Source organism: Ailuropoda melanoleuca, chromosome 11, assembly GCF_002007445.2.
Source record: "Ailuropoda melanoleuca isolate Jingjing chromosome 11, ASM200744v2, whole genome shotgun sequence".
Classification (NCBI taxonomy): Eukaryota; Metazoa; Chordata; class Mammalia; order Carnivora; family Ursidae; genus Ailuropoda; species Ailuropoda melanoleuca.
In genome coordinates this window covers 48,695,949-48,721,178 of record NC_048228.1, presented here as the reverse complement: position 1 = coordinate 48,721,178, position 25,230 = coordinate 48,695,949, and the positions used below count along the sequence as shown (strand labels likewise).

The 25,230-nt window shown below is 41.8% G+C and overlaps 1 protein-coding gene across 2 annotated transcripts in view; it reads left to right on the top strand.

The window, feature by feature from the left end:
- Positions 1 to 25,230, top strand: part of FRAS1 (Fraser extracellular matrix complex subunit 1) — a 414,631-nt gene that overhangs the window by 211,065 nt on the left and 178,336 nt on the right. For both annotated transcript variants that reach the window (XM_034671646.1, XM_002912484.4), the window contains 5 exons: positions 3,945 to 4,085; positions 5,701 to 5,841; positions 7,323 to 7,499; positions 20,757 to 20,897; positions 23,262 to 23,405. In XM_034671646.1, the coding sequence (XP_034527537.1) occupies positions 3,945 to 4,085; positions 5,701 to 5,841; positions 7,323 to 7,499; positions 20,757 to 20,897; positions 23,262 to 23,405 (744 nt within the window). The remainder of the gene's footprint in view (positions 1 to 3,944; positions 4,086 to 5,700; positions 5,842 to 7,322; positions 7,500 to 20,756; positions 20,898 to 23,261; positions 23,406 to 25,230) is intronic.

Below are 25,230 nucleotides of genomic sequence, written 5' to 3'. Positions count from 1 at the left end.
GCCTCAGTGCCAGACTGCATCTGGCTATGCATGGAGACAGAGGCACTCCTAGAGCAGCCAGTGGCAGACCTACCTTTGTGTTGGTGTCACTGACTTTAAGCTGAAGCTCTTACTATGTATTTTGTCTTTCTTTAATGCCCAGCATGGCGGTAAGACTTAACCCAGCTTAGTGCTTCCTTCCAAGTGCTTTATAAACATTAACCCACCGAGAGGCAGGAAAGTATCGGTGGGGGGGAAGCATGACCTTGAGCAAGTTACATATTCTCTCCGTGTGTCAGTTTCCCTTTTGTAAAGCAGGGGTAACAGTAGCCACCGTGGGAGACAGTGTAATGGCCCCTCAAAGATGTGTGCATCCTGATAGCTGGCACTTGTGAATATGCTGCCTTAGGCAGCAGAAGGGATTCTGCAGCGTGATTCAGTCAAGGATCCTGAGATGGGGGAGACTATCCTGGATTATTCGGATGGGCCAGTGTAACCACAAGGATCCTTCTAGGAGGGAGGGTAGGGGTCTGGAAAGGAGCTCTGAGACAGAAGCAGGAGTCAGGGTGATGCCAAGACAGGGCAGTGAGTATGCAGGCAGCCTCTAGAATTGGGGAAGAGACAAGGAAATGGATCTGCCCCTAGGGCTTCCAGAAGGAATGCAGTCCTACTGACGCCTTGACTTTAGGACTTCTGACCTCTAAAACTGTAAGATAATAAATTTGAGTTGTTTTAAGCCACTGAGTCTGTGGTAGTTTGTCCCAGCAGCGGTGGGACACTGACACACACCCAGCTCAGACGGCTGTTGGGAGGACTGAGCTGACCCAGGCAGGCATTTAGCACTGTGCCTGGCGCACAGTAAGTGCTGTTTAGTGTCTGTTCCTCACAACGATCTCGGGAGGTAGTTACTATTATCATCCTCATTTTCCAGGTAAGACAGAAGTTAAGAAACTTGTTTAAGGTCACATAGCTAATACGGGGCCGAGTTGGGATGCAAGCCCGGTCTTCTGGCTTTAAAGCTTACCTGCCTCCTAACTGCTCTACTGGCCATAATGAGACACCTCTCTGTGCACCTCTGCTGTTTCTCCCCTCCCTTCTCCTTCTTGCCTCCCTCGGTCCTCTTCTCCTCCTTTCTCCCTGTCTTCCTGTCAGTCTTCAGATCAGCCGCTGCCCTGTGGACATTGCCAAGTCCACAGGTAGGCACCTAACAGTGAATGAAATGTCTGAATTGAGTTTACTCTGATGGTCATACCTGTAGAAAGGCTGTGATGACTTTTTTTTTGTTCATAACAAAGTCCACTAAATCAATAAAAATGTGCAGCCCATAAAACTTTCTTGAGTTATTGTCCTCGTTTTGTTTACTGAGCAAGGCAACAGCAAAAATGAGATGATCTTTGGGACTTGACAAATCCACTTGTCTTGGGGAAGAGAGATAGCCCCTGGCAGCTGCTTGCTTAAAGCTGTGCAGAGATCCATCAGCATCAGTGGTGTGAAAAATCTCACTTGATGTGGACGAGTCACAGGTGGCTTTTGTGTGGAGTCAGGAGAGAACAAGCAACGAAAGGCCAGGCTGCCGTATTTTAAGTTTTTTCTGCCAGCATCACTTTGCTGCTCAATTAAGCCAGATGCATTCTCTAAGGTCAGCTGATGTCAAGTTTGCACTAATCCAAAGGCATTTAGCCTGTTATCCCCAAGGCTACTGTCCCTCATGGGGGGCGGTGACACTGACTGCTACCGAAATGGTATATCTGGATTGAGAAAGCAACTTCTGCTGGGGAAGCGGGTATTTAAAAGGAGGTATTTAAAAAAAAAAAATGAGGGATTAGTGTGAGCCTTGAGGCGGTGAGGGGTGGAAATCTACTTGGACTCAGAGGTTGGATGAAGAAAGCCAGAGGTCCTTGCTGACTGGAAGAATTAAAAAAGGAGACTACTGAACAGGTGGCTTAGGGAGAGAGTATACATCTGAAATGCTATCTGTATACATTTTGAAACAAAGCATCAGAAAAAAAATCTTGCAGATGGGAGGATGGGCCATTGCTGAAAGTCAGCCAAGGAATCAACTGATCGACGAGTAATTACTGAAAGCCTGCCGTGTGCTTAGCGTGATGCAAGACTTTGTGATACCATTGACATTGACCCACAGGCCTTTGGATAAAGACAGAAGTTTACACTTTTCATAAAATTCTTAGAGTTCTCTAAGTTTGTATCAAATGCCTTCAGAAGTGTTCATATAAATATTTTCTAAAACATCAGTGAACCAAGTCATTGGTATCGGAATGTTAATTAAAACATCTGATGCTGATAATGCTGACTTATTTCCAGTTCAATTTAGTGCTATTCAAGATAAAGACCGGCTGGTGTTGGTTTAATAATTTATAACTGAGCAGCCCGTATCTCTAGAAATCTCAAAGTCAAGTGCTGAGAAAAATCCAGCACAACCTGTCATACACGGTGGTGTGCCCTGGCTGAAAGAATTTACAGCAACCAAGTTCATTGGCGGTTCACGCTTTGAGTTTTACAAATGTTGGATATAAAGGGTGGGGAAATTCAAAGGACAAAAACCTCCTCATTCTTTGGTCTTTTAAGTACTTGTGCTTTAATGAAGGGCTTTTCTAACTCTAGCTAACATAATAAATCAAAGTAAGTTCAGAGGTTTCTGTTAACCATTCTCTCTCTCTTCCTTCCTCCTCTCCTTTTTGCTCTTTTCTTTCTTTTATATTCATTTCCCTTCCTTGCCAAGGCAACTATTTTAATTTTTTTAAGACTTTATTTATTTAGAGAGTGCACGCATGTGTGTGCGAGTGGGGGAGGGGCAGAGGAAGAGGGAGAGGGAGAAAGAATCCTAAGCAGACTCTGAGCTGAGCGGGGAGACTGACACAGGGCTCCATCTCAACACCCTGAGATCATGACCTGAGCTGAAATCAAGAGTCAGACACTCAACCTGCTGAACTACCCAGGTGCCCCTAATTTAATTTTTTTTATCTTTTTGTTTTTATGGGCTCATGTAAAATGGCTATTCTTTTGAGTGTATATACCTTTTTTTTTCCTTAAAGGATGTGTTATAGAGTTCACGTTGTTCTTTTTTCACTCAGCATTATGGTTTGAGTCACCTGTGTTGCTGTATCATCTAGCCCTTTGCTTCTCACTGCTGCATAATACTCCCTGGGCTGCATCCCCCATAGCTCACCCATCCACTGTTCATGACAGATTCCCCATGTCCCTCCATCCCTGTGCTGTCTCTAGAGAGCACCAGTGAACAGCCTCAAACACATCCCTTTATGAACCTGTGTGGAAGGTTCCCTAGGATGGGTAATCTGGGAGCAGAATTGGTGCACTGGGTGTTATACGCAACTAATGAAGCATCAAACTTTACATCGGAATCTGGGGATGTACTGTATGGTGATTAACACAATATAATAAAATAAAATTAAAAAAAAAAAAGAATTGTTGGTTTCTTAACTTTCCATATTCTTTATTCGACTAAGCTCACCAGCATCCATACTCTCAAATGTGAAGCTCGCCTCATCTCCACATCCTTGCCACCATTTGCCATTATCAAGCTTCAGATTTTTTTTCTGATTAATAGGTATACTGGGACATCCCATTTTATTTGCATTTTTCTGATTATTAATGAGTTTCAGAATATCTTCAACTCCTATTGGACTGGCATTCCTACCCCCAAGCCCATTTTGTCTTTAAATCCTATATTATATTGGATATGCTGCTGGGTGTGCCTCAGAGTATTTGTTATGCTTGGTTCAGTGAATAATTATCTGGTTCTCCTTCAAATGTGAAAACAGAAAGTATGGAGTACTTTGAAATGTTGGGATCAAGGAAACAGAACTCAGCTGAGCAGTCAGACAATGTTTACCACGTGGATTCCAACTGTGGGCATTGTAAAGAGTAGACTTCTGTGCTCCCTTTGCTCATTATTGACTTTCTCTGGTGGGTTTCCTTGCCCTTAGCTTGTGACCAATCCTGTAAGAGCTGTGGTCCCAATAGTCCCAGGTGTCTTACCTGTGCTGAGAAGACAGTGTTGCATGATGGGAAATGCATTGCTGAATGCCCCGGTGGGTACTATGCTGAGGCCACCGGCAGATGCGAAGGTAAGACATGGATAATCACTGTTGTCATCATCGTCGTCATCAAAATGCATTTGACATGTTTGACAATACTTGGTACTATATGCTGCTCACTTAATTTGTGTGTATGATGAGAAGATGTCAAATTAAAAGGAATAGCTCTTTCATTATAGAACCTGTGTGTATTTGGTGTGGGGGTGGGTGGATGCTGTGGGACTTGAGTGATTAAGTAAAAGACTGACGCATATCAGTCATCATTAAAGAACATTTGGTCCTTTTCAGTGCAAAGAACATCTCTAAGATCTTCATCTAGTCCTTGTGTACTTATAAACCATCATTAACTTAGGTTGTAGGTATGACAGAATCGTTTCCTAGATGGCATAGGCACATATATCGGCAACTACAACACACCACAAAAATAAAGAATAAACCAAGTTTGATAGCTTGTACAGCTGAAGTCTGTATCTATTGAAAATTTGGTCTTATGTGCTATTTATATATATTGTTTCTTTCAGATTTATACAACTTTAACTATGAAACATTCCTATTTGAGACTTTGTAAGTTTCTACTTACATATGCTTGACTTGTGTCTTTCTTTCCAGACAACTCGGGGGATATACTGCTGCCTGGGATACCTTGATAGCCCTCCTCCTCCAAAATAAACATACATATTCTCACTTGCACCTGTGGTGTGGGTTTGTGGCAGAATGTTTTGGTCTGTCCCACAGCCTCGTCTTAGCAACCTCCCTCTTGTCTGCCAACCTCTTTACTTGCCCAATGTTTATCCCTCTTCCACAACATCCTGTCCCCAAGAGTCTTATCCTACTTCCACACTCCCGTCTCCCAGCTCCTGCCCGTTGTTTTCTGGAGTCTTCTAGCATGTCAACCCCGTCCCTTAGGATAGTTCATTGTATGTTCTGTAACTCAGAGTCCGGGATGTCCCACTCTTACCACCCAGGACTAAAGCAGCAGAGATGCATGCCTGATGTTGTCCTATGTAAAGATTGTTTAATACAATTCTTCCTTAAAATCCTATAATGTCAGACCTAGAAGTATCTTAAGTGATCATTTAGTCCAGCCTCACAGTGCATATGCCAAGGAGCCTAGGCCTAGAGAAACCCTGACTTGGCTAAGGGCATTGATAAATTAGTGGACAAGCCAGCCAAAATTCCAGTGCTTCCAGAACTCAAAAACATAAACTTTTCCCACTTCCCTGTTCAGGTAGGGGTTTTTAGGTTCAGACACACCTGGGGCTAAATCCCAGCACTGCTACTCATTAGCTCTGTGCTCTTAGGTAAATTTTTTAACTTCCCAAGACCTCAGTTTTCGCATCTGCAAAACCTCATAATTGCTATGAAGATTAAATGCAGCAATGTATATAAACCCCTTAATAGAAACACTAAACAAAGGATAACTAATAAATAATAAAGCGTGGATAAAAGATGGGTAAAGTGTCACTGCAGGCAGTTTTGGGTATATGACCACTTCCTAAAAGATCTTTCCCCCTGATTTGGCGTGACAGCTAAAGGGGATTGAAAGTGACACAGGAGGGGCTTCCTGGCACATAAGGAGCCCAGCCGAGAAGTAGGCTCCCTAGTCACCTGGGTTCCATGGTGTCCCTCTCTCTCTCTTCCTCAGCTTGTCATAATTCATGTGCCAGCTGCTCCGGACCCACGGGCTCACACTGCACAGCCTGCATCCAGCCCCGGGCTCTACGCCAAGGCCACTGCCTGTCCAGCTGTGGAGAGGGCTTCTACCCTGACCACGGGGTCTGCAGAGGTATCGTTGGTGTCATCATCATTCTGAAGAAATGTTCCCATCATGAGGACAAAGATTTAAGTTACTTTTCAGTGCACTTTTCCCTATAGTGTATCTTATATGGCTATGTATACATTCTGTGCTTTTTTTTTTTTTTCATTGCCAAGGGATAATCTGAAAAAAAATCACATTGGAGTATTTGTGACGACACCCCAAAGATTCCTGATTTTTCTGGCCATCCTTGAGAGGACTGTCATTTCCTTTACCGTACATTAAGGCAAAACCAAACTCTTACTTCCTCCTTTTCCCTCTTCTGCTAGCATAGCATTGCTAATGTGTTTCTTAGTCTTCATTTTGTTTTTCCCTGAAGAACCTTTTTTTTGTTAATGATATAGCTGAGCAAACTGAGTTAGTAGCGGTGCCTCTGGGCTGAGAGAAATGGAAACTCATAAATAGCTGTTTGCCAAAAAGGCTTTGGGTTCATTGGGAGGGTGGGATCGTTGTCTTTTGAAACTAGAACATTGGGAGCAAACATTTCAATTAGGTGAAATGAATTTATATGTATTTATATACAGGGCACCTTGGGAAAGAGTTTGAGAATAGTTATAAGAATATATGTATTTATATATATATTTGTTTATATGTCATTATATATATTTATATCTGTTATTATATATATAAACTGGTATGTATTTTTATATACAAATACATATATAATTTTTATATAAATATATACATATTTATTTGTATACATATATGTTATAAATATATATGTATATATCTAAAACAGGGCAGCCACAATAAATATTCTGAAAAAGAAAATTTAGAAATCTTTTAAAGAACTCTTATAGAGTTAATTGTGTCAAAGAGCTGTTGTCAAGAGTTAATTATGTCAAATGTGGGCATGAGATAGTTCCAGTACTCTGTCTGGGTGTGATTTCAACCAGTAGCCAAGAAAAACAAGAAACTGATGGATTGTCAAATTCTTGTTGCTTCTCCGAAGGGGGCTCTTCCTCGTCTAGGAAAGCAGCCTTTCCTCACATAAATTCTCGGAGGACTTTATTGGCTGGATGCCTATATGGTGGGTGATGGCTGACATAGTGGACAATAACGCAATGACCATCTTTGCAAAAAATATGGTAATGGCCTTTGTATGGATGCTTCTTAAAATCTTCAATAAAAACTTAGGCCATGATATTAAAACATCATTCAGTGAATGTGTATCTGGAGAACCAAACCAATATTGTCCAGTTTGCTGGGTTTTTTTCATGTGCCAGCTTGACAGCCCTCACAAAACCTGAGAGATGTAACCAGGTAACATCACCCTCACTGGGCCTCTCAGGAGTATTATCACCCTGTGCTATGTATGGAACACGAGAGAGCAGTTTTCTGATAGGATGTATCTGGTGAACTCTTCTAAGTGGTTTATATTTAGGGACTCCCCTTGGTTGCAACATATATATGACCCTTGGATTGTTTCTGCATTTTGTTCTTATTGGCAGCCTGTCATTCCTCTTGCCTCACTTGTGTGGGTCCAGAGCCCTCTCAGTGTGCCCAGTGTAAGAAGCCCGATGAAGGACTGCAAGTGGAGCAGCTGTCTGGGGCAAACATCACCTCTGGCGAGTGTCTGTCCCAGTGTAGAGCCCAGTTTTACTTGGACAACACCGGGCTGTGTGAAGGTGAGCAAGCATGGTTTGAGGAAATGTTAGGTGGCTTCTGGCTTTGCTCTTGAGAGATCCTGTGAGGTGAGAACAAAGCCAGAAGACCTTTCTTTTCATTTAAGAATTGTTCCTGGGTGCTTGTGGATGGAGCAGAAGATGGACATGCAAAGGAGTGACCCCCACTGGTGTTCTCCTTCCCTTGGTGAATAATAGATGATTTTAGAGAGCTGGTTCCATTGACCTCACTGTCCCCAAAGTTACATTCTAAGAAGTTCCAGACAGGAATTATTTCAGAGACAGTATGAGTAACTAAGAAAGACCCAGAGCTCATTGTAGAATTCCATTTAGTATTTCTTCTAATTTGCTACCCAGAATGAATATGAATTGGCCCCTTCAGGGCAAAATCTGGACTCTGTCAAAATTTAGAAGTGATTCTTGCCATTGCCTGGCATATCATCTACAGAGAATTGATGCCATCCTGAATAATTTGACTCAATAGCTGGGTCATCTACGAGTGGCTGAGGAGATGAAGGGGAGATATAGATAATTTGAGGGGAGGTTAGGGAGGCCCCTCTCTGTTCCCATATGAAGTTTCCTGGCTGCTGGGTGAATTATTTGACTCTCAGGCTACTTTAAAAATAGTGTAATACTTACATTTTTCATTATGAACATATGTTCATTAAAGGAAACTTGGATTGTAGAAAAAGTAGAAAGATAATCTGTCCACCACCTACCACCATCTACCAGTTGGGTAATTGCCTTTACCATTTTGTTATAATATATCCAAGTCTTTTCCTATGCATAGCTTTGAGTTTTTATTTTTACAATATAACTGTAAGCATGCTGCAGATTCAATTTTGTATCCTACAATATCCAATTTTAGATGGGAATATACCCTTGCATGGAAATGACAGATTTCAAGGTTAAGTTAAAAGGTTTTGACACAGTGAGTCATATGGCGTAGTAGGAAGTATGCAGATTTGAAATACAGAGACCCCAGGCCAGACACTTAAGCTCTCTGAGCCTTTGCATTCACAGCATTAGAATAGGGATAATTATCTTTCACATAGGCTTTTTGCCAGGATCAAAGGAGCTTAGGAGTGTGAAAGTTCTTGGTAAATTGTAAAGCCCCATGCTTAATTGTTATAAATGTCAGTCCAAAAACTCAGGTGTTCAGGAACATTATAGGGGTAATCCCCTGCTCCCTGGGATGCACCAAGCACCAGGGAAGTTACACAGTGCCTAGAAATTAGGGGAAGGGTCTTTACTCTCCAGATACACTGATTTCCACACATATATGCATTGCCTACATTCTCTGTGGTCCCTTAAACTTTCATGGCTCTGTTTCCACAACTACTTCTGAAATACAGGAATCTTTGTCACTAAGAGTCCCAGTGCCTTCCCAAGACACACACCACACAGCCTTCCCCTCTGATCCTGGGAGAAGTCAAGAAAAAAATCTTCCCAGGCTACCCAGTGTAGTTAGCCTCTTCCTATAATTTTGAACACTATATTAAAAATGAAAAATAGGGAATTTGAGTAGGGATCAGAAAAGGGAAACAAAAATGATTAAAGTTTGTAAAATTAAGTTGTAAATAAAATTTGGAGTGACCAGGGTTATCCAGCCAGAAAATAATGTTGCTGTTGATTTGGTACACACCATGAGTCAGACACTAGGAGATGTACCTTACTTGTTTTTCACTTCACTCTGATAGCAGCGTTGTGAGGTGAGTGGCACAACTGTTTTAGAGAAGAAGTGGAGGCTTCAGGAAGTTAAAGCTGTAACTTATTCAAAGTCATGTATCCAGCACAGAGTAGAGACCAGTGGAATCTAAGTCAGCCTGACTCCTGTATCCATGCTGCAAACCAGGTTGTTACTATAGTATGGTCGCTGACGAGGCAAAAGCACAGTATACTAATACTGCGGGATTGGAACATCTTAAATTTAAGGAGGCATCCTCAACAGAGGGGAGTTTTCTGGGAATCTCTTTATACAGACACCTTTTTTAAAGGATTAGAGTCTAATCCCTGTGGAATGGTTTAATTGTGGTCCCACGTGAAAGGTCTAAATTGACCTCTGGAGTCCCCAGTGGTCCCATGATTTTATGCTGGTTCACCTAATATTATTAGGTATCACACTATATAGCTGTCTACTCACGTTTATTACCAAATCTTTATGCAATCTCTGCTATGGAGATGTTTGTGCTCAATTTATAAGTGATGAGAATGTGGCAGAAAAGGTTAATTGAGTTGCCCAAGATTCCATTGGGAAGCTGAGCGCAACCGCCAATTGTTTCCAACCCTATCTGAGTATTAAGTGTGTTGATTGATGTGTTTCCTGTCACTCATCTCATATCTCTGGAAACCTTTCTGCCTTCCCACAATCTGTTCCATTTTTGATTCTGCCGAAGTGTTGTCAATGCAATCAGGCTGGGGAGCCCTATGAGACTGCCCTGGGTTCTCCTTCTCACACGTTCCAGAAATACCCTTGCTTCCTTGCCGAACATTTAAAAGGGTTGGAGTATTTTTGTGGCTGTACCATTGAGGGTTTATTTTACAGCACATTTGATCTCAAGTGCTTTTCTATAAAGAAGAGAAAAACAACTATTTTCTGGAACTCTCTCTTCTCTCTGAGACTGCAGTACAGAGTGATTAGAATATTACTGCAGCTAATGACAGTGAGAAGCAGATGCATTATAGGAAGAAGCAATTAACTTAGAGTCTGAAGTGGTGTCAGAAGTTATCGTAAAAGTTTCAACTCAGAGCTACATGACAAACCCAGGAATTGTCTAGTGGAAGATGAAACAAACATACTCAAGATATTTGACTAACATTGAAGTCTATGATTGAAGGATGAAAAAATATAAAATTAACAAAGAGTGACCAAAGAGAACATTGTTTATTAGTAGCTGGAGAGCAGTGTGTTTTTATTCATTCCTTCACAAATGTCTATTGAGTGTTCCCTCAGTGCTGGGCATTGTCTAGGCACTGGGGGTACACTCATGAATGAGTCAGACAAAATTCCTACCCTCGTGGAATTTATATTCTAGTGAGAGAAACAGATAAAAAGTAAATGAATAACAACAGCGGCTACAAAACCCATGGTATGTACTTGGCTAGTGGTCTGTGCTGTGAAGCCCACAGCAGGATAACAGGGAAGAAGGAGAGGTGGGCTGAGGTGGGCTCCAAAGCAGAAGTGCTCTGGTGAGAGGGGGATGGGCACCTGCCATGTTTGTCCTGATTTTGACTCATTCTCAAAAGTGACCTTGGGTGCTTCAGAAGATGGAGATTTGACCTTATGCTTTTTTTTTCACATGGCCTCTATGTTTGCAAAATGTGGCTAGAACTGCTGGTACAAAAGACAGTCCATTACTAATTGTAAAAGACAACGTGGAGGCATTTTCGGTAGTCAACCAAAACCGTGCATGTTTATTCAATATGAACATTTCATATTAAATAAAAGAAGGATTTTAGTAATGTTATCCAGAGTTCACCTCACCTATTTAATGGATTGTGTCAGCATTGACAGATTCTAGTTTATCAAAAACAAAACAAAACAAAACAAAACCCAGGAAATACCCATCCATTCCCTTGAGCAAATAAAATAATACAAATTCAATCCCTTCAAAGCCTCCAAACATCAAAAAACTATGCCTCGCTTTTTTATCCATCTCTCCCCTAGTTTTCCAGGCCTCCCTGAGTTCATGAATCTACCTGAATTCTCCAGGGTGGAGCTGGGTAGGGGGCTGCGATCTTGTACGGTTCCAGAGTGCTGTTCTCATGCTAAGTCCTGTGATGGGCTCCTCCTGGAGTCATTTAGTGACTACGCAGCCCATGTGGCTGCACCTGGCAGCCCAGGGTGGCTAGACAGGACAAAGGACCCAGAGCTCTTGTCACTGGGAGGCCTCTCCTCTCTCCTGAGAATGTTCCTAGGATCAGGTCAGATCACTCAACTCATTTTCAGATTCTCCTTACAATGTTATTGAGCTATGTTGTTGTTGTTGTTGTTGTTGTTTTTCTTGTAAAGGATTCAACTATTTTGAAGCCTTAGCTTTCTGTTGAGGTCTCTCTAGAGCAGGGCTTTTCATAGGAATCTCTTGGGAATCTTGTTTAAATGTGGATTCAGATTTAGTAGATCTGGGGTGGGGTCTGAGTTTCTACATTTATAACATGCTTCCAGGTAAGGCTGATGCCCCTGGTCCAGGGACCATAGGTGAGTAAGCAAAGCCTCTAATTAAAAACAGCAAGTATATCATCTTATCATCGGTATACTTATAATTAAAGCAGTTTTTTTTTAATCTCAATTTTTATTTCTTCTTATTGCATGCATAATACGTATTACAGAGACTTTAAAAAATACAGATAAGAAAAATTAGAAAAGAAAAACATCTGGGACGCCTGGGTAGCTCAGTCGGTTATGCGTCTACCTTCAGCTCAGGTCAGGTCATGATCCTGGGGTCCTGGGTTCAAGTTCTGCACCTGGCTCCTTGCTCAGCAGGGAGTCTGCTTCCTCCCTCTGCCTGCCACTCCCCCTGCTTGTGCGCTCTCTCTCTTTCTGACAAATAATATCTTTAAAGAAAAAGGAAAAGAAAAAGATCTACTAGGTTACCCAGATTTAGCAAATAAAAATGCAGGATTAAGAAATAAAAGTATTTAGCAAAAAGAAAAAAAAAGGAATTTTTTAGTGTAAGTATATCCCAAATTTGCCTGAGATATTCTAAACTGCTATTCAGTGTTTATCTGAAATTCAAATTTAGCTAGGTATCCTTTGTTTTATCTGTAAATCCTACCTATAACCCTTCAATCTTGAGATAACCTCTTTTAATCTTTTGGCATAGATTCTTACAGTTATTTATGCATACACACGTGTATATGTATCACTTCACAGTTTATAAATTCCTTACAACCAAGAGTTTTAATAGAAATTCTGTAAATTTGGGGCACCTGGGTGGCTCAGTTAAGCGTCTGCCTTCAGCTCAGGTCATGATCTCGGGCTCCTGGGATTGAGCCCCTTATTGGGCTCCCTGCTCCCTGGGTCGTCTGCTTCTCCCTCTCCCTCTGCCCCTCCCCCCACTCATGCATGCTCGCTCTTTTTCTCAAATAAATAAAATCTTCAAAAAAAATCTGTAAGCTTACATTTACTCCCATTTTACAGATGGAGAAAGTAAGGCTTAGAAGGAACGAACTAACAAATGATTTAGCAACCAAGGGTCCTAGGCTTTACTACAGGACATAGTTGCTCAGGAAATATTTCCTTCTTTCCAAGCCTGGATCCCTTGTTCTTCATGTCACACTGGAGCTTTACAATTGAATTTCAGGCCAGGCTCTCCCAATTAATGATGCAGTTCAATCACCATGTCAACAACTTGGCAGCGGTGACCAAGGACCGGATCTGAACATGGTCGGGATGATTAGATTAGCCATGTAATTGCCCCAATTCTGTGGCAAATGAATGGTGGATTCTCTCCATTCCCACACGGTTCAGCAGGAGGGTTCAAGATGATCTAATTTTGAGGGAATTACAAGTTTTTAAAAGTGAGCTCTATACTGCAATAATGAATTTTACTTACATGTCTTCTGACGTAGTACGTCGGTAGATACACCGCTTAACAAAGAATGCAGAGATAATAAACATCCTAGTGGCTCCCATTCCTGCGCTGGCATCCTTCTCATTATGCTTAGAATAATCATGGAGCTTTAGTCAGGTAAACATTAGGGAAAGTTTAGCAACTAAAGTTTTCCAGGACTTCTTCTATTGCGTCTTTAGGCTGGGTCTTATTGCAGGGGGCAAAAGTGCACAGAGTTAATACAGGTTTGGTATCAATTTAAAAAAAAATTGTTTTTCTTCTAGTTTTACTGAGATGTAATTGACAGATAACATTGTATTAGTTTAAGGTGTACAATGTAATGATTCTATATACATATATATTGGGAAGTGATCACCACTTAGTAACTTTCAGATCTACAATATTGTTAACCATAGTCACTATGCTGTAACATTGTATCCCGAAGACTTCTCTTATATCTGGAAGTTTACCCCATTTGATCACTTTCACGCATTTCCTACCTAGCAACCACCAGTCTGTTCTCTGAATCTTAATTGTTCAGCCAGCCCTGGCTGTTGAGAGTTTTTCAAGCCCTTTGTGATTGTCTCTGCTACTTCCTTTGTTCTTAGTGGCCCCCCGGTAGTTGAGGATGTGCTAAGACTTGTCCTTGTCCCAAAGGGGAGGATCTCAGTCAGCACCAAAATGGAGGCTGATTGAAACTGGAGCCTCAAGTAGCAGCTTTTACATCAGGCAGATATACCTCTTTAAAAGGAACACTGGGAGATGGGTGTTTTTTTCTGCTCCCTCTGCATTGAGCCCTGGAGTGACAGGTGGTTAAGAACTGTTTCTTTGTTTGCTACCGTCCCATTGAACCAGTGAACTCAAACCTCACTGACCACCAGAGCCAGGCTGTCATGGGTGTGCCAGCCATGTATAAGCTCTTCCCAGGAAGTCACTAGCGACCTGGAACAGAGGACGAACACAAAAAGGGCATCCACCTCCCAGGTGTACAAAGAGGATCTCAGGCAGTGGGGCTCTATGTGTGCATTAAATTAGAAGCCTGACCCTTAGCCAGCATTTTTTAAGATATGCAAATTGATCTCTTTCAGGAAAAGGCAGGAAGAATGGGCCTTTCTGACTGCTGCCTCCTGGGGGAAGGGGGCAGATAACCATCTTGTGAGTCCTTGAGAACCCATTAAGAAATGTTTCTTTACTTTCCTTTCTTACGGGTTTTGTTGGCTTTCAGAGCTAGGGTTTTGGGGGCCCATCCCTCAGGTGGACTCTTAAAGTTGGGGTTTCACATGTTGTCTCTAAACCCTTCATTCCTAAGGGAGAAGCTGGGAGTTTCTTCCTGATTGTATTGCACTGGGGGTGGGGGGTGGGTATGGCAGGAGTGTCCCAGCCTTTCCTACCTGTTTCCATATAGGTTTTTTTTTTTTTTTTTTCTCATTTGCCTGATGTGTAATAGTCCCTCAACCAGTTAACTAGTTTCTGGGTTTCTTTCAGAGGGAATTGTTCCATGTGTGGCTGTAGATTAGGTGTGTGTGGGGGAGGAAATAAGTTCAGGACCCTCCCATGTCACCATCTTGGACTGGAACACCATTTTCTTTCTTTTTAAAAAGAAAATTCACCAATTATTTTGGTCAATTAACTTGCTTTAGGTGAATCAGAAGAAAAAGTATATCATGAGTATTTTGATCTATTTAGTTGTTGCTAAGATTCACCAAAGGCCTTAAGGCAAAGAGTTTTAATTAAAGAAATAAATGGGCAGGAGTCTGCCTGCTCAGCTAAGACTATGTTATTATTTATGAAGTTGGGATTCCCTTGCATTAATTGAATAAAATACATGGCATCTGTATTAAGCAACACTCTTTAATGTAGTCCCCAGAGTGCTGACATAAACTGTACAAATGCATGCCTTCTAGTAATTTTCAATCTTCTTCACTTTTCCCTTCTTGTTCTTACAGCATGGGTGTGCTCAGCTTTGCGGATGGAAAGATGAAAAAGATAAAGACCATGCATTAAGGAAAGCATGGTCGAGTAAGGGACCCTGACATCTGAACAAGGAATTATAAGAACATGATACATGCTGTTGTAGGGGCCAAGGGCAGCCTGCCCCAAGATGGCAAGTTTGGCATAAAAACTATTTTGAGTTAAAAAGCAATCTAAACCCAGAAGATTCAGGAAAAGCTCTTTACCTTCCCCACCACTGCCTAAAAAGAATTTAGATAGACGAGGAAGAGAGCTGTCACCATAGATAACGGCATCATGATATAATTTGCGTATGGTAGATAGGGAGGAACCTAGCAAGGTCTGTTTGATCGAAGTCCTCTGTCTGTCCCATTGCTTCTGAATGGCCCAGCAAACATATGTTTACCTAACATTTACTCTTTCATCTTCCTGAGGATTGTATGCCTTCCCTTTGAAGTCTCAGACCCCTAACCCCTTCTCCTTAGTTTAGGATGACATATATACCTCATTTTGCCTGTCTTTGGAATTTCTGCATCTGTATGGATTCCCTGTACATACATTATTAAATTTGATTTTCTCCTGTTAATCTGTCTTGTGTCAGTTTGATTCTTAGGCCAGCTAGAAGGACCTTGAGGGGACAGGAAAATTCTTGCTCCCCAACACTGTAATGGCAATAGGCACAAGGTGCAAGTAGCCTGCCCTTGACCCCTACAACAGCATATATCATGTTCTTTTCACTCCTTGTTCAGATGTCAGCCTCCCTTACTTGATTATGCTTTCCTTAAGGCATGGTCTTTATCTTTTTCATCTTTCTATCCCTGAAAGAGCACAGAGGAGACTGACTCTGTCTGGCGGAGAGAGTATGAGAAAAGACCTACAGAGAAAACTACATCATCAGCCTGTTGAAGGATTAATAGCAGTTCACTAGGGCAGAAGGTGGGAAAGGGCATTATAGGTCAAGGAAACAGCAAGTGCAAAGGCAGGCTGTCTTTGGAGAAGTCCGATGTATTTGGTATTCCTGCTGTATAAAGCTCGAAGTGGTGAATTGTGGGGAATGATACTGGAGACATAGGGGTGAGTCATGTCATGAAGTGCTTTATGTGCTATGCTAAGGAGTTTAGAGTTGACACTACTGGTATTGGAGAATTGTTAAAAGATTTTAAATAGGGGAATAATCTGGGCAATTTGCATTTTATAAAGGTCAACCCCTTACCTGTGCAGCAGGTGAATGCAGAGAAACAGGGAGGCTGGTTGGGAAGCTGCTGCACTAATCAACATCGTGAGTGATATTGAAGGTCTGCACTAAGGGGCCATGGGAATGGCTAAGTTGGGATAGATTTGACAGAGATTTAGGGAGTAAAAATCACCACGTTTTGCATGGGTTGTGGTGATGGAAAAGTAAAAGTCGAAGGTTTTCAGCATGAGTGTCTTGGTGAATAGTGGAACTACCAAGTAAGGCAGGGAATACAAAGGAAAGACTAGGTAGTGGGTAGGATGTGGGGTTGGGGGTGGATAATAAATGCAATTTTGCACAGGAGGAATGTGATGCCATAATTTGCATTAAGTAGATGTGGGCTGAGTGTGGAAGTGGATAATGAGTAGTATTTTGGAAATGAGGAGAATGAGATACCAGTGAAACACCAAGTAGAGATATCCCCGAGGCAGTTAGATTTATGTGGTTGGAGTTCAGAGTAAAGGCCAGAGCTGTACACATAAATTTGGGACTCACCAGCATGGAGGTCATCATTAAAGCCATGGATAAGTTTGCCAAGAGTGAGAAGTAAAAGGGCAGAGGGTGTAGTTTTGGGAAGCTCCAATATTCCTGACATAAACAGAGAAAAGCTGAAAGGAAATGAACAAAGAGATAGGAGAACTAGAGGGCCAATTGCTAGTGTTACCATCCACCTGTCCACCGCTCACTACCTACCAACTCACCCATTCAATCAGCAGAAATTCATTGATTGAGAACTTATGACATGCCAGGGACAGGGACTATGCTATGTACTGCAGAAATCACAGAGGTGGAAAAGATGTGATTTTTACTCTTACGTGGTTCAGCTCATTAAAAAAGGAAAGAAAAATAAAGAGAGGAGAGGGAAAGGGGTAGATTGACTTTATTTGACTTAACTCATTTCAATTTTCAACACTTATCACAGTATTCCTACTGTATTTCCTAGAGGATTTTTGATATTTACATCATAATTCAAGAGAAGTCTACCTCAAAAATTATTCTGATGTGAAAAGCCAGGAAATTTTACATGATGTGAAAATAGGGATAGGGATTGAAAAGAAAAAAAGAAGTGGTAGTGTTTGTTGTCTGAAATTTAAATAGGGGATAGAATAGAACAGAATAAGATAGAGTAGAATAGAACAGAACAAAAATTGATATGTTTTAATTGTTTTACATAATGTTTTTACTGGAGTCAGGTTGATTGGACTTTAAAACCATCTAAGGACACCTTTAATGCTAACACTTTTAGTGCTTAGTGCTTAAGCTGCTCAGTTATGCTTTTTCAGAAATATACTTAGCCATCAACTGGAAAGCCACTCTCTAAAAACGTAGTATTATGCAGGGAAATTATTCATAGAACTTCTTTCAAATCTTTTCCGTATATGCCCTGTAATGGAGTTAGTCTTCCTTGAAGGATCTTAGACTTCAAACCAAAACTCCTGCTATGAAAGCAGCTTCCACAGAATGATAGAGCCTCATTAAAGTCACTGAAATAATGTAGATATTTACAAAACCAGCAAAGAATTGAAATTTCAGGAGATTGTTTTAAAGCTGCATTTGCTTGTACTTACAGAAATAGAGCATTGTAGGGGAAGAAAGACTTTGACAGGTTGGTCCCCCAGTATATCATTGTTCCTCTGTGCCACTCAGCAGGTAACAGGCTCATTATCCATTTGGTTATTAAACATTTCCAATGACAGCAGTTCTGAAGTTTGCCGTGATGATGTTTAGATTTCTAAAATCTAGTGGATGACAAAGGGACTTTCTTGTGGAGTTCTTGGCCCATCAGTCTTTCAACTTGTTTGTCCTCTTTGCTTTCCTGTTTTATATAATTCAATCATAACCTTTATTCATATTGAGCCAGGTTATCACATTGACTTTGTGACCAAATGGAACGAAATAAAGTATGTTGTGTGCTCATAAGGCATTAATTCATCTTTCCCTAGTTTTCAATTCCACAATGATATGCTTTGATTTCCTTTTTATTAAGGAGGTATAATAGGAAGAGCTAGGGATTTTAGCAATCTTGTAAGGTCTAATATAAACATACTGGTATTATCATAGGTATATTTAAATATGTGGAAGTATGTTGCTTCCCCAAATCATCCTGGAAAGCTTTGTGCTGACAATATAATTTAGCTGGTTTTTGAAATATTGCCACCTGACTTTCTATTACATGCTGTTTCATTCATTTGTGTTAAATGTGTCTTACATAATGGGTTAATATGTACCCTTCCTTTATAATATTTGTTTACCTATTCCTTTTTTTGTTTTTTGAAAAGGAAACGTTTTCTCAGTGATTTTGAAAATATTTGGGGAAAAATTTCTTATTGAGACTTGTGCTAGTAGAGTTGTTTACAAGGCAATATTAAAAAAAAGGAAATTATTTTAAAAATTGGAGCTCTAGCTCTGTTTTTCATAAGGTAATAAATACCGTTGAATAGATATAAAGCTCTGCAGTGTATACAGAGATGAGTATCAAAATATTTATCAGCCACTAAAGCAAGTTACTGCCCAATCCAAATGGGGCTGGTCTTAGCTCAGGAGCAGGGTCCTGGAAGCCTCCTGGTGGAGGTGTTAAACCTCTAGGTGCTGGTTTATGGATGGGGCAGGGTACTCAGGTGAGGCCAAGGCTGCAGGGAGCACTACAAGGTATAGGACAGCAGTGTATATTAGCCGTGTATTAGTAGTTGAGTATTTAACCACCAGTACCCCTGGACCAGGACATCCTAGCTTATATGAGCTGCACATACACCCAAAACTGTATGTTGCATTTTTATTGGATGTTGGTAGAAATGGAGACCTCAGTGGTATAAAATCACATTTGGTTCTTCCAAGCTGCTGGTCTCTGTCTAGTATTGATAGAGGGGACAGAAGAGGCAAAGAGGAGACCCAGAGTGGTGCCCACAATTGTGGATCTTGATAACTGGATGGACAGAAGGTGGCCTGAAATGCATGGGGTCATCCACATGGGTTAAGAATCGGGTCTTAATCGTATTCACCATTGTATCCCCAACACCTAGACCAATTTGAGACTCAATAACGAATGAACGAATGATTGGAAGTGAATAACTAGTTGTTTCATAATGGAGGTTTTATTATTAGTTGGGTATGATGAGCCCAAGAGATCTGGAGATGGCTGCCATTGAGTAGCATGTGTTTACTCACAGTTCCCAAGAGGAAGGGGCACGGGGTGTGTGAGGCAGGGGCCACACAGGGAAGCACCAGGGTTGGTCAAGAAGCAGAGGGAGTGAGGGGAAAATGTAAGCAAGAGCCTTTATTGTGGTTTCTGTGGGAAGGAACAAGTGAGGCCTGGTAGCAGTTTGGGATTGGCTAGCTGGAATAACTTCAGTGTGCTTTGGGGTGTCAGGACTATCTCCAGTTGGCAGGGGGACAGAGGCCCCAGTGCGAGCAGTGGGGGAGGTGATAGGTGTGTGGACTTGGGACTGGCTAGTTAGCATATGAAAGGCACACTCTCAGGCTAGTCATTTTCTATCTCTAGGAATTGGCTAGCCCTAGGAGGGAGGTCTCTCCAGGATTTGCAGGACCCTCCCGTGTCAAAGTACCAGAAATACAGAAAATAAAAAAGCATGATTAATACACTGTCCACCCTTGGAAATTGAAGCAAATATCCCCTTTATTCTTAAAGGTCTGATGTAGGCAAGCAGAGATGCCTTCTTTCTCTTTGCTGCCACCTTTCTTTTTACACCTGTGGGTACTTGTATCACAGCACTTAATGGTAATAATTACTGCTAAGATTTTTTAAGCCCTTGCTTGTGCTTAGCACTATCGTAAGAACTTTACACTTTACATGTATCAAACCCAATTAGTGTCCACAACACCCCATGCATTATGTACAGTTTATATTCTCATTTTATACATGAGGAAGTAGGAGTCTTGAGAAATTACATAAATTAGCCAAGGCCACATAGAATTGCTATGTGATGCTCTTACTCCCTCTATGATACTTTGTCTCCCATTAATTGTATTTCAGTGACTCTCTGTTGACACAGCTAGTTTGAGCAGCTCAAAATGTTGGACAGTTCTTCTCACCCGTGTTTACTGTCTGTTAGAGAGTAGGCACCATGTAAACGTTTGTGAGTAAGTCCAACTTCCATCCCTGTTCTCTGTAATTTGAGCAGCCTGATAAACAGCCCGTTGTCTAATGATGGAGGAAGAGCTGTCCTGAAGGAAGGAGACCTGTTTTATGGCTTCCTGGTCTTTATTTGACATTCTCTGAGAATGGAACCTGGGAAGAAAGAAATGTATGACTCTGCAAATGGTTATTTCTGTTTCGTGGCATTTGTGCCTTACTTAATCTGAGTCCCACAGATGCTTGCTTTGCAGGATATGGCCTTTAGAAAGAAGTATGTGAGATGCGTACCCTGTCCTTGGGAAAAACTAAGCCGATGTGCAGAACTTATTCCAGCCCAGAAATGTTAACAGGAGAGACAGAGCTCTACTGCATTTGTCATATGGTGACTTTCCTGATGGTCTCCTCTGCTTTATCTTTCCTCTTTCTTCCAGCTTGCCACCAGTCCTGTTTGAGGTGTGCAGGGAAGAGCCCACATAACTGCACAGCCTGCTGGCCTTCCCAAGTGCTGTTGGATGGGCAGTGTCTCTCCGAGTGCCCAGATAGTTACTTTAACCAGGAAGGCAGTTGCATAGGTGAGTATGTAACATGCTGGGGCATGTTCCCTACGCCATTGTTTTGTCTTTGTCATGAAGCCAGACTCTGTAATTAAAAACGTGGTCATACCAGGGGTCTAGGGTTGGGCTGTAAATCCTCTTCTTGAATTTGTAAGGTATATAATGAGGGGAACAAATGAAGTTCTGTTCTTCCAATAGGGAAATATGGATGAAGTGAAAAATTGGAGTCAGCTTTACCCTAGGCATATAAGGAGGGATGGATTTGATGGTGTTTGTTTGGAGACAAGCTACTAGAGACAGGTTCTAATGTATCTGTATAAGAATTTGGCATTCACTCTGTAGTTCTCAGCTTCACTTGCCCTGGCTACAGCCTGAGAGAGCAAAAAGAGAGAGTGATACTTTTTTTTTTCTTTGATGTGTTGGTCCAATATGTTTGTAACAACACCTTTATATTTCCGTGACAGAGATTCTAGAAATTACTAGTTGAGATTAGTTCAGGGTTTTATTGGAATTGACAAAATACTAAAATTTAAGCACCTTATTGTAGCACTGTGTTTTCTTGTATCTACAGAAGAAAAGATACAACAAAACACATTCTATCATGATTGCTATTTTATTTCTAAAAATAGACTGTTGAGGCCTGCTTATAGGAAAAAGCCAATTGTTATAAAATTGCATGACATGTATTCTGGAGTCAGGAAACATGTAGCAAGTAAACAAAATATTTTAAAAATAAATTAATACTTGTTAGGTTCATCTAAGCTTCAAACTCCAAAGAGGAAATCCAATGTAAACAGAAATATAGACAACTGAAGATCAGTATTATATTTCTTCTGGAATTTTCTTTTTCCAAGTACCTTCTTAATCTCTCAAGTCCCTTGATGGGTTGCTTCACTTTAAATACTCTATCAGTTTCAGTGGGACTGTTCCTGGTTTCTTTGTCATTGGGGTTGTCCTTGAAAACTGTTGTCTGTCCTTGTGTGTGCTCACCCTAGCCCAGCTGGTTGTCCAGTGTGTGAAATTGTTGGAGGGTCAAGTCTGAGTAGCTCTAACTCTCCTCTGTCTATGCCTCTGCCTGCCTGCAGCCAGCAGATGGACAGTGCCCTGAGTTGGCAGGACACCCAGGTCACTGGAAATCTGGCAGGGAGGAAGAACTGGGAGGTGGAAATCATCCTAAAAACTCGAGTATCTTTTGGACAGGCATCTTCCAAGTTAAGAGCCTCAGGAATGTAGGAGGGGTGATAGCTAATGCTAGCCTTCTCATCAGTAGTGCATTTTCTTTCTTTCTTTCTTTCTTTCTTTCTTTCTTTCTTTCTTTCTTTCTTTCTTTCTTCTTTCTTTCTTTCTTTCTTTCTTTCTTTCTTTCTTTCTTTCTTTCTGTTTTTCTTTTTTTTCATAACTCCTTATCTTCTCTTGGCCTCTCGCCAAAAGAAGTGAGAGGCAGTTGACTGTACTTGAAATCTGTGCCTTTGCTTTCCACCAGCTCTGTGCCAGGGGGAATTCTTTGTCAGCAGTTCGAGCAAGCTCTGCCCAGCTCTGGTCCCTCACCTCCCCTCCTCTTGGAATCAGACGGGCTTAGACCTCCTCGTCCTTGGCAGAGAAATCCTTAGCTCTGCTTCCGTGTGCTCGCTCCTGCTGCCTGCCTTGGCAGCCCAATGCAGCTGCAGCCTTTGTTTGCTCCTGGCGCCCTGATCTTTATTGCCTGCACCTTCTGTGACTTCTTTGTTTTCAGGGTAGTACCCCTTAGTACGTGCATGCTTTTTCTGGGGAAGACAGAGCTTTGACTTCAAACCTGGCTCGTGATAAACTCCAGGAAGAGGACTATCTGTTCTTTGTATTTTAATTAAGTGCTGCTGCTAACACAAGGCATCCCAATTGTGGCCTGAAGGGAGAGCACGGCTGGCATCTGACTCCAGTGAGAAGTATTGGTGTCCCTTGCTGTGTATGGTTCCCCTTTGCCTGCCAGAAATTTCTGAGAAGCGAAATGTCTCCCTCTGCCCCCTGTCCAGCTCTTTGAATCACACAAGGTGTTTTAACGAGAAGGAGGGAGTCTTACTACTCACCTCTCTGCTTTGTGACCTTGATCCTCACTTCCTCACTGACATACGTTGGGATGGTCATGCTGGGCCCTCTGGAATGTGCAACCAATTACTTTAATTTTTATGGTTCTAGGTTTCATGTTCTGTTCATGGACAGTATTTTCATTGATACCAGAATTGTCGTCTTTTGGTTGGGCCTAAGGGTCGGCCAGGCTTGCTCAGGAATCTTCAAAAGGTGATTAGTGTTTGAAGTCTGCTCTTGATGTGTTTTGTCGCAGGCATTCCTACTTCGTGTATTCACATGCTGAGCCGCTAATTCCAATCCTCGTTCTCGTTTGCATAGAATGCCACCCCACCTGCCGGCAGTGCCACGGCCCATCGGAATCTGACTGCAGCTCCTGTCACCCTCATGTCGCTCTTGCTGGTGGGAGCTGCAGGACCAGCTGTAAAGAAGAGCAGTTCCTCAACCTGGTGGGGTACTGCACTGGTGAGTGGGAGCTCCTCCGTAGTCGTGGGAGCCACTAGCCAAAGGCTGGGGTTCTTCATGCCAGGCTTGAGAACGCTCTCCTGTACTTGTCCTTTGTCATCAGATGAAGAGCTCTTTTTGGGGAGGCATTTGTCTCAGGTCTGGGAACTTCCTTTACTGCTTCCTGTCAGACATTTAGGAAATATTTGTAGATTCAAATAGAATCTTCTAATAACACTCTTGAACTTCCTGAAACAATTTAGAACCTCATATTAATGAAGATTAAAGTGCTGATAATAGTACCTTATATGCATGTGGTGTACTTCAGCTTAAGGCAGCAACATATTACTTCAATCACTCGGAGACTCTGTCCCTCTTGTCTACATTATTTTCTGCCTCTTGCTGTGGAGAACTTTTGCCATCAGCCCTAGGTACAAAAATTTAGGGAGATTAACCTAAAAGTAAGTCAGTTGTCTCAGGAGATGGGATTTTTCCTCCTCATTTTAGAACTCCGATTTCAAAGAGGTGTATATTAGGAAAGTAGCCTGGAATTTGGATAATGATGAAAAAGCCATAGAGTGGTTTGTGTTCATCCATCCATTCACACAACAAATTATCTTGGAGTGTCTACTCATGGCCAGATGCTCAGAATACAAAAAAGCAAAGGAAAAAAAAGGTGAATGAGGCAATGACCATGCCCTTAAAGAGCTTATAGTCTAGAGAGAGGAATTTACAGACTACTGGGTTATTACATATTTCTTGACTCACTTCTCCATATTGTAGGAGAAACTTGAAGATATTTGCCTGCAGCAGCTTTTGTCACAGCTCTGAAGGGCTTGACTAGGAAGCATTCTGAGTTGCCACTGGGAAAGGTGAAAAAGCTAGGATTTAGTCAGTTGCATGATGGAGAAGTTGATCTGTCTGTAGGCCTTGTCTTTGGACAGGGATGAGATGTGATCAGTTGTCTAGATCATAATATGGAGCAAGCACTTTCCATCTGGGACTCTTGTCCATTTTGGTGGGTGGGGACACAGGAAGTCAATGACTGTCCTCCAAGTGTGGCTGGTCATGCCATGGTCTGGGTGATCCATTCCTTTTTGCACATGAGCTTAGTTGATGACTAGACATTGGGGTCCAGGGTCTATATCCTAGGAAGACTGAATTGTCCAGAGGAGGGTTACAGCCAAAAAGATGCTAGGATTCAGGGTAAAACCAGTGGTAAAGACTGCAAACATTTTAGGGGCAACAAAAAGTAGAAGCTCAGAGAGACCAGGCTTGAGACTAGTGAGCTACCACACAGCTGTAGGGTGTGAGCCTCTTGCCCGTACTGCCAGCTGTAGTCAGGACTGACTTGGGAAGTGGGCAAATAGGAGGCATTAGTGCCTACCCTTGAAGAGGAGTCTGGGGATGGCTGGGGCTGACTGTTATCATAGTTTGTGAGCTTGAGTTCAGCGACTGCTTCTTATGTTAAGATACAAAGTAGCGGCTACCATGAGAAATAAGAGGTTCTTATGGTTAAAGTACATTTGCAGGTATTTACATAGAAACTACAAGGTGCTGGGGCGTCTGGGTGGCTCAGTTGTTAAGCATCTGCCTTCGGCTCAGGGTGTGATCCTAGCATTCTGGGATCGAGCCCCACATCAGGCTCCTCCGGTGAGAGCCTGCTTCTTCCTCTCCCACTCCCCTTGCTTGTGTTCCCTCTCTTGCTGCCTGTCTCTCTCTGTCAAATAAATAAATAAATAAAATCTTAAAAAAAAAAAGAAAGAAAGAAAGAAAGAAAGAAACTACAAGGTGCTGAGTTGCGATTTGAGGGGACACAGAAATCTTTCCCACTACTTAAGGAGAT